The 9289-nt window shown below is 48.9% G+C and overlaps 1 protein-coding gene across 1 annotated transcript in view; it reads left to right on the top strand.

The window, feature by feature from the left end:
* The window catches only part of Gbx1 (gastrulation brain homeobox 1), a 22409-nt gene that overhangs the window by 868 nt on the left and 12252 nt on the right, over positions 1-9289 (top strand). Inside the window, exon 2 of the mRNA XM_026789368.1 lies at positions 1-484. This exon is cut by the window's left edge and continues 109 nt beyond it. Within this exon, the coding sequence (XP_026645169.1) occupies positions 1-484 (484 nt within the window). The remainder of the gene's footprint in view (positions 485-9289) is intronic.

Here is a 9289-nt window from a genome sequence, read left to right as displayed (position 1 = left end):
AGCGGCGGCCCGGGCACCGCCTTCTCCATCGACTCGCTCATCGGGCCGCCGCCGCCACGCTCGGGCCACCTGCTCTACACCGGCTACCCCATGTTCATGCCCTACCGGCCACTCGTGCTGCCACAGGCACTGGCCCCCGCGCCGCTGCCCGCCGGCCTCCCGCCACTGGCCCCGCTCGCCTCATTCGCCGGCCGCCTGAGCAACACCTTCTGCGCCGGGCTGGGCCAGGCGGTGCCCTCGATGGTGGCTCTGACCACTGCACTGCCCAGCTTCGCAGAGCCTCCCGATGCCTACTACGGACCCCCGGAGCTCGCCGCTGCAGCCGCCGCCGCCTCCACCGCCTCGCGAAGCAACCCCGAGCCTGCGGCTCGGCGCACGGAGGGAGCGCTGGACGCCGACGAGCTGCTGCCGGCGCGCGAGAAAGTGGCTGAACCCCCGCCGCCCCCGCCGCCGCACTTTTCAGAGACTTTCTCGAGTCTGCCGGGTAAGTGCTGGGGCCGACGTGGGTTCGACCGTCAGGAAGTCCCAGACCGGGACCAGTCCAGAACTCCTGCCACCTGCTTGGAGCCCTGGAGTGTCAGATCCCAGCTCGCGCGATGTTCATTCCCCAACACCTCCAGGTCCCAAAGCCCTGCTCTGGCTTCGGAGCGCCTGAAGCCTCACCGGCGGCACGCTTTTTCGGCATTGTAGTCCACAAGCCTCGCCCTGTCTCTTTTTTCAGAATCCCTTCGTTTTTCTCTTCCCAAGGATGGGATTCCTGAGGGCGTCAGCAGGACCCTACGGTGACGGCATTCGGGAACAACTGTCACTTTAGAATGTGGGGGCGCATTCTGAATCGACCCCGACCCCTCAGCACACAAATGGTGGGCATGGGCTTTATGGATGCGGCGCAGAAGGAGGGGCTGATGAGCCTGTGGCTTCTTCACCTTAACAGAGGTCACTATGGAACGCTCATTTAGACTAGACCTAAACATTGGAGAACCAGATAGGGCGCTGGAGCAGCGCAGGCCAGGACTAGAGGGGTGTTAACTGGCGGCTGGTAGAGTTGGGTGTGGCAGTGCAGACAAGAGTTGAGGATCCTGCTGACAGGTCATTCAAGAGCCCTGGGAGGATGCCATCTCCACGGTGACAGGGTGCATGCTGTAAACGAACCCTGATCAGAGTCCATTTCTGGAAGTCCTCTTGCCCTGTCCTCAGTACCCTTCTACAGCCAACAAGCTTTCTCCTTTCCGGGCAGAGCCAGGTGCGCTGAGATCCAGGCTTATGCAATCTGGGGAGTTCTTTTTTTTTTTTTTTTTTAATCTGGGGAGTTCTAATGAAGAAAAATAGCCCATGTAAAAGTAGAGAGCTTAAACTTCCTTCACACTCGGATGAGCCCACGTCTGCTCCGCAGTTCATGGCTCCTAGCTTAGCTGATGTAAATGACCCAAAGGGTTTGGAGTGATAGCAGAGGCAAGCAGAGGATCCAAGAGTCATTGGGCAGGGCAGGTAGGTGATTCCTGAGGACAGGTTTCTCAGGTTTCTGCTGTGGAACTGCCCACGGGGAAGAGGGGCTGCCCACTGTCTCAGGTGCTGGGGGGCGGGCTGTCAAGAAGCCTGTCTTCCAGTTTTGATTTTTGGTTCTGGGCATTTTGGCTGTGGGGATTCATCCGTTGTTAAATCCTTTTCCAATCTGACTGACCCAAGAGGCTCTGAAGTCAGAGCAGCGGCTCCTCAGGAGGACCCTAAGAAGAAGAGAGACACCTGGAGATAGCAGACAGTGTCTTCAGGACAAGAGGACAGGACAGAGCAGAAGGAGGCTCCTCAGAAGGAAGATTTGGGATAGTTCAAAAGCAGGAAGGAGCAGGGCTGGCTACTCAAGAGGTGCTGTGGAGGCCACGGGGCCTGGAGGCAGACACAGGGGAGCCTAGAGCTGGAGGGAAGGAGAGCTGGGGCAGACTTGAGGGGGTGTGCCCTTACCATGGGGGAACAAACTGCTCATCCACACACTGCCAGGGTCCCCTGCCCCTCTCTCCACTCTTATGTATAATGGGGTTCTTTTCCGAAGTAAACCCAATATTGGCTATAAAACTGAATACGTCAACAGAAGAAAAGGGCACAAGTGAACTACCGGGAAGAAAGGAAGGAAAGAGCCATGGTAGGGGCGATGGGGTGGGCGAGAGGGGGTGATGGCAGACACTGACCAGAGATGGTGACTAGGGAACTGGCCTCCTGTGGGAAGAGGAACTCTGGGCTGGGCTGAATGAGAAGTGAGCAACTTCACTAAAAACGTGTGTGGGGATGAGTGTTGTGTCAAGGCAGGACTGGGAGAGAGCTAACTAAAAATGCCAGGGCATGCTAAGAGCTTCAGCATGGATGGAGGGTGCCTGCCGGCAGGCTGGTGACCCAGGGAGGAAGAACAGGTTTCCCGATCTAAGAAAAAAGGAACCCACAAGAAAAGGAGCTGTGCATACCGCTGCTGAAGCACAGGGAAGGGGCTTTGTTGGCAATATAATGGGGGGGGGGCAGAGGAGGGTGTTGACAGTTTCTGTGCTGAAGGTCAAGTCCCAGCCTGCGATGGTCTATGACAGTATCACCTTAGGTGCTGGAAGAGCAGTAAGGAAGTCAGGCTTCAGAGGGACCGGAACCCGTCTTCACCCTCAACATAGCTGTCCCGGTCCTTTGCCGACAGCCACTCCCCAGCCGCGAGTGTTCCCTGACATGACTGTGGAAAGATAAAATGCAGTTACCCAAAGGTTAGGCATAAACTCCATCCGGGGAATGACAGCACACGGCCGCCGAGGCTGATGGGAAATAGAACCTTTTGTTGGGGGACTGTCTCGGGAAACTTGGGATGGAGTAAGAGAGTTCTCCTCTGTGCATGGGACCGGAACCTCCACAGAAAAGAGTCTGGGAAGGAATACAGTCTATAAAATGACAGAGGGAGAGTTGCTTTTCCAGTGGTGATGGGTGGGAGGCATTGGGCTGAAGTTATTGCTCATTCACACTTGTTGAATATTTAATGTATGCTTGCTAGCCCTTCCAAATGACCTTATAGAACAGCTGGGTGGGATGGCACCCAGCACTAGGAGGAAGGGGCTGATAGAAGAGTAGTTCAGCCACGTATTATGCTGGGGGACAGCAGGAGTTACTTGAAGCCCTATCTTTTTTTTGTTGTTGTTGTTGTTTTTTTTTTTTTTTTTTTTTTTTTTTTTTTTTTTTTTCGAGACAGGGTTTCTCTGTGGCTTTGGAGCCTGTCCTGGCACTAGCTCTGTAGACCAGGCTGGTCTCGAATTCACAGAGATCCGCCTGCCTCTGCCTCCCGAGTGCTGGGATTAAAGGCGTGCGCCACGGCTTGAAGCCCTATCTTTAAAAAGAAAAAAAAGAGAAGAAAACTTCTAGTGAAGACAGGCCAATTTGGAGAATGAAAAAGTTCTATTCTTTGGGAATTACAGAGAATTGTTTTCAGTTGGCTAAGAATTAAGAAAGATGTCACTCTGTATGAGAACTGAGGAAGACAAAGCCCGGAACCTCCTTATAATGTGAGGGGAGGGGAAAAAGCTTGTTAGCAAACGGGGGAAAAGGGAGGGCTGTGTGGAGAAAGGAGAACTAGAAGAAGCCCTGACAACGGCAGATGGAAGGAAAAGAGTTCTAGGTTGGGAGTGTGGGGAGCAGTGGGGGCACACTTTTGATAGGAGCGTAGGGAGGATTAAATATGGCCCAGAGGGTTGGGTGGTAGAGGGCTTGCCTAGAATGGGTGAGGTATTGGGTTCTACACACACCTGTGCTCACACCCACTTGAGTTCTCACACACTCGCATGTGCGTGCACACACAAACACACCAGCAGAAGAACCCAAAGAAGTGAGAGTTTACTAGAAATATCAAACAAGCAATTTATTAATATATGTAATTTAAAGGTTTTCACTGGTCACATTAAAAACATAAAAGAAACTAGTGCAATGAATGATAATAATCTTATTTAATCAAATATGTCTAAAATATTTCATCATCGATCCACATCCATGTTCCAATGACATAGCTTGCATCCTCTTTTCATACTGCCTTTGAAATCCAGCACATACATTCTTTACTCCCAGCTCAGCTGTCTTCAAACTCGCCATGTTTCAGGTGCTGACAGTGACCGTATCAACACATCTAGAGTCTGTAAGAGCAGTCTCATGACAGCCATTGGGTGGCAGACCCTCAGCGTCCCAGGAAACAGACAGAGGGCTGCAGAGAGCTCCCAAGGACAAGACCAGATTCAGCCCCAGATGGGAGGGTCTGACCTGGTCTTGGGGACCTGAAGAAGTGTGTGAGCTCTGCCTGTGAGAGTCAGTCACGGCTAACCCGTGTGCCAGATATGGCAAGGCTGTGCGGGACACAGCTGATGACGGGAAAGGATGCTGTGTGGTGGGGAGAGATGGAATAAAGCTGTCCTCTGGGGACAGTGCAGACTGGAACTTCAAACCGAGAGTTTCTGGAGCATCCCACTTGAAGGGTGGACCTCTTGGATGTAGAAGCTTAGACAGCGAGTGGGGGTGTGTGTACACCATGGAGAGAACCATTAGATGGATGATAAAGATACCAGGAGAGACAGACACGATGCCTGTGTTGAAAGAGGGACAAGTGTAAACACTGGTAGCCAGGGTGGTGGAGAGGATGAGAGAGGACGAGGGACCAGCCTGAGAGAAGTCAGTGCAGCGAGCACTATGTTTTAAAAACCGAGCAGGTAAGGATTTGCTAATTTCCGAATGGGGATTGCAGTGATGATGGTAATCACACAGGGAGCCAAGAAACTTCAGAGCAGCCTGGTGTTTAACGGCTGATTGCTGTAAGCAAAGCACCTGATTATAGCTAGGGAACATTTTTAGATGACCATTAATTAATTTCTGAATAGGTGTCCATTATGACTGGCAAGATACAGTATTTATCTATGAGAGGGAAATGATGTGCCATAGAGCCAGAGATTTCTTTTGTTAAAAACAAGAGGGGGGATGACAAAGACCTAGAGTATATTTTCCTAGCACTTTTGAGAAAGTACACAGAGATTGATTGTTCCACTGACTAAAAACAGGCTATCTTTCAGTTTCCCTCAGATTCACTGTGTAGCTCAGCCTGGGCTCAAAGTCATGGCGCTCCGCCTGCCTCTGCCTCCCAAGTGTTGGGATTAAAGGCGTGCGCCACTATTCTCAGCTTGCTCCACTGACTTTTCACATTTTGTTTTTATTTTTTCTCTCTGAAATATTTTATTTTTTAACATTACATGTATATGTGTCCAGAAGGCAGAAGACTGTCGACCCTGGAGTTGCAGGCATAGGCAGCTGTCAGTGGCCACCTGATGTGGTGCGAGGAAGAACAGTCAATGCTCCAACTGCTGAGCCATCTTTCCAGCCATTTTTATTTTTATTTTGAGACAAGGTATTGAGACAAACCTAGGCTGGCTTCAAACTCACCATATACAAGATGACCATGTTCTGATGTTACAGCCCCAGCTAACCCTCTACCAACTTACTTCACTTTTGTTGTTGTTGTTTGGTTTGGTTTTTTGAGACATGATTTCTCAGTAGCTTTGGAGCCTGTCCTGGAGCTCTGTAGACCAGGCGGATCTTGAACTCAGAGATCCGCCTGCCTCTGCCTCCCAAGTTCTGGGATTTTTTTCTTTTTGAGACAGAGTCTCTCTATGGAGCCCTGGCTGACCTAGAACCAGGCTTGCCTCAGCTCACAGAGGTCTCCAGCCTCTGCCTCCTAAGTGCTGGGCTTAAAGGTCTGTGTCACTACGTCCAGAGGTCCACTGACTTTTAATGGAAGACAAATGTTGGGCTAGAGAAATGGTGTCAGCTCTTGCTGGCAAGTCTGAAGATCTGAATCAATCCCTGGAACCCACCTGGGAAAGGAGAAAACTGACTCCCACACACATGTTCACACTGACACACTAAATAGTAATGTAATAGTAAAATTATAAGAAGACAAGCATTGCATTTGCTTGCTGTAGTTGAAGTTCTGACTCAAGGACTCAAGTCTCAGCTTTGTCACTATTTTACTGTGCAATTTTGACACCTGCTTCAGTTAGAGAATATTTTATTGTTTGTCTATTTTTTAATTTTTTTATTGTATGTCTATTATGGGCCTAGGGTGTTTAAGACACTTTGGGAGAATCACTGTCACACAACCTCTTTAGGCTTTGAGTTTCCTCATCTAGATCAAAAGTCTTCATTGAGGTGACATTGTGTATGTGTGTGCACGTGTGTGTACATGTGAGTGCATGCATGTGTGCACGTGTGAGTGTGTGTGCATGCGTATGTGCACGTGTGTACGTGTGTGCACGTATGTGTGTGCATGTGTGTGTCCATGTGAGTGCATGCATGTGTACATGTGCGTGTGTGCATGTGCGTGTGTGCATGTGTGTGCATGTGTGTGCATGCATGTGTGCACGTGTGAGTGTGTGCATGCGTATGTGCACGTGTGTGTACGTGTGTACACGTGTGTGTGCATGTGTGTGTCCATGTGAGTGCATGCGTGTGTGTGCATGCGTGTGTATGCATGTGTGTGCGTGCATGTGTGTGCGTGCATGTGTGCACGTGCGTGTACATGTATACATGTGTGTGTTTGGCTGGGTTTTGTTTATTTGTTGTGGTGCATTTTTGTTTGTTCATCTCATCTGTTTTGGGGACGCGTTATGCTGGCCTGGAACTTGCTTTGCAGCCCAGGCTGACCTTGAACTCCTGGAGGTCTACTTGCCTCTGGGTTAAAGGCGTGTGCCACACCTGGCCCACAAGGGGATCTTTGGTGTCCCTTTCTATTCCTGGACTGGGTGTTTAAAGCTGGGATCTGAACCTGAGCTCCAAGGACCTACTGACAGGAATCTGTCAACATGATGAGTGAGGTCACACCCTAAGTCACTTTACTAAGTCCTAGTTAAAAATTAGTATGTTCTTTAATGTGTGATCGTGGAACGAAAAACCGTGATTGTCTTAGCAATACATGAAGTTTTTTCATAGAAACCATGTGTTTTCATGAAGATTTACATTCTTTGGAGAGAGAACTTCTTGAGTTAGTAAAGGAGCAGGATTATATGACAAGATTAAGTTTAACTGGGTGGTGGTGGCTCACGCCTTTAATCCCAGCACTCAGGAGACATAGGCAGGAGGATCTCTGAGTTCGAGGCCATCCTGGTCTACAAGAGGTAGTTCCAGGACAGGCTCCAAAACTACAAAGAAACCCTGTTTTGAAAAACAAAAACAAAAAAAGATTAAGTTTAAATATTTAATAACTACTTTTAAAATACTTATTTTAATTAATTTTTAAAAATATATTTTATTTTCTGTATATGAGTGTTTTGCCTGTGTGTATGTGCACCGTGTGCATGCCTGGTGCCCACAGAAGTTAGAGGAGGTCATCGGATACACTGGAACTGGAGTCATGGATTGCTGTGAGCTGGGTGCTGGGGACCCAGCCTGGGTCTTGAGAGCCACTGCTCTTGCTGAGTATGGTGGTACATACCTTTAATTTAATCCCAGTACTCAGGAGGCAGACACAGATGGATCTCTGCGAGTTTGAGGAAAGCTTGTCTACAAAGCAAGTTTCAGGACAGCTAGGGCTTTTATACAGAGAAATCATGCCTCTAAATAAATAAATATGTGTTCTTGTCTGCCCAATCATCTCTCCAACTCCTTTGTTTTATTTTTTAGGATTTTATTTTATTTTATTTTTTAATCTTATTTTATTTTTGTCTTGGCTGTCCTGGAACTCACACTGTAAAGTAGGCTGTCCTCGAACACAGAGATCCAACTGCTTCTGCCTCCCGAGTGCTGGGATTGAAGGGGTGCGCCACCACCACCCCAGCCTATTTTTAATTATATGTATATGTGTTTGACTATGTGTAGTATTTGCACATGAACACAGGTACCCTCTGAGGTCAAAAGGTCCTTTGAACCTGAAGTTGCAGTCATTTTGAGCTTCCAGACATGGCTGTAGGAACTGAACTTGGGTCCTCTGAAAGAGCAGTATACACACTTAGTCCCTGAGCCACCTCTTCAGCCCTTGATAGCTGTGTTCTAATTTATTGGTTTCAAGTATAAAAGTGTACTCTCTGCTGCGTAGCCGGAGCTGAGAAGGGGCTGGCAGGTTTTATCCACCTCCAGGGGAGTTCATGGTACAAAGCATTTAAGAACCCTGAAGGACTGGCAGATCTCAAAGTCCCTCCAGAGATGCAGTCTCACCGTGCTGGTAACACAGGAGACTTTCTCTGGGGGATTGGACCAGAGCTTCGCTCCCTTGACTCAGATGGGGAGGAGCAGCTTCTGCGGCTGCACACACAGTGTGAAGGCATATATTATAGATGGTTAGGGAGAGGTTTCTTTTTGCTTTATTTTGGGTTTTTGAAGACAGGGTTTATCTGTGTAGATCAGGCTGGCCTTGAACGCAGAGATCCACCTGCCTGGGTTTCAAGGCACTTGCCACCACACCAAGATTTGGAAGAAAATTCTTTCACTCAGAGTAATGGGCTGGGAGGCTCTCTTTGGAACAGTGGGAGAAAGACAATAGGAATAGTGGGAAGAGCCAGTCGGGCACAGCAGGGGGGATTCAAGGCCACTTCTGTTCTTGAACAAGTTTGGGGTCAGCCTGTGCTACCTGAGACCCTGTTGAGAAGAGAGAGAGAGAGAGAGAGAGAGAGAGAGAGAGAGAGAGAGAGAGAGAGAGAGGAGAGAATTAATAATAATAACAAATAATAATCATAATGACTGGGCATGGTGGTGCATTCCTTTAATGCCAGCTCTCCAGAGGCAGGTGGATGTCTGTGAGTCTGAAGCCAGGCTGCTTTATACAGAAATTCCTAGGTCAGCCAGGGCTATGCAGTGAGCCTCTGTCTCAATGCACCTGCTGCTGCACCCACGCTCAGAACTTCATCACCTCTCTGCTTCCTTATCAGGAAAATGAGGGGTTTGAATTACGTTTTCTTTAAGGTTGTTTCTGACTGTACAGTTCTGTTTGTATTTTAATGTGCTTGAGTTTGTTGTTTGTTTTAAAGATGAGGATAGGTCTCAGTTCCAGGCTGGCCCAGAGCTCACAATCCTCCTGCCTTAGCCTCTCAGTTAGCTAGGGTTAGAGGTGCGTGCCTCAAAGTCTGGTTTACAATTCTGCTTGATCCTTAAGGATACTTTTATTGATGAGTCATTCTTTTTCTAAAGGGATGGGGCTGGAGAGATGGCTCAGTGGTTAAGAGCACTTGCTGCTCTTGCAGAGGACCTGAGTTCAGTTCCCAGCACTCATGTAGTGGTTCACAACTGCCTGTAACTCCATCCAGTTCCA

This window comes from Microtus ochrogaster, unplaced genomic scaffold, assembly GCF_000317375.1.
Source record: "Microtus ochrogaster isolate Prairie Vole_2 unplaced genomic scaffold, MicOch1.0 UNK18, whole genome shotgun sequence".
Taxonomy (NCBI): Eukaryota; Metazoa; Chordata; class Mammalia; order Rodentia; family Cricetidae; genus Microtus; species Microtus ochrogaster.
The sequence above is the reverse complement of the archived record's forward strand: the minus strand, read 5'-3'. Positions and strand labels throughout refer to the sequence as shown.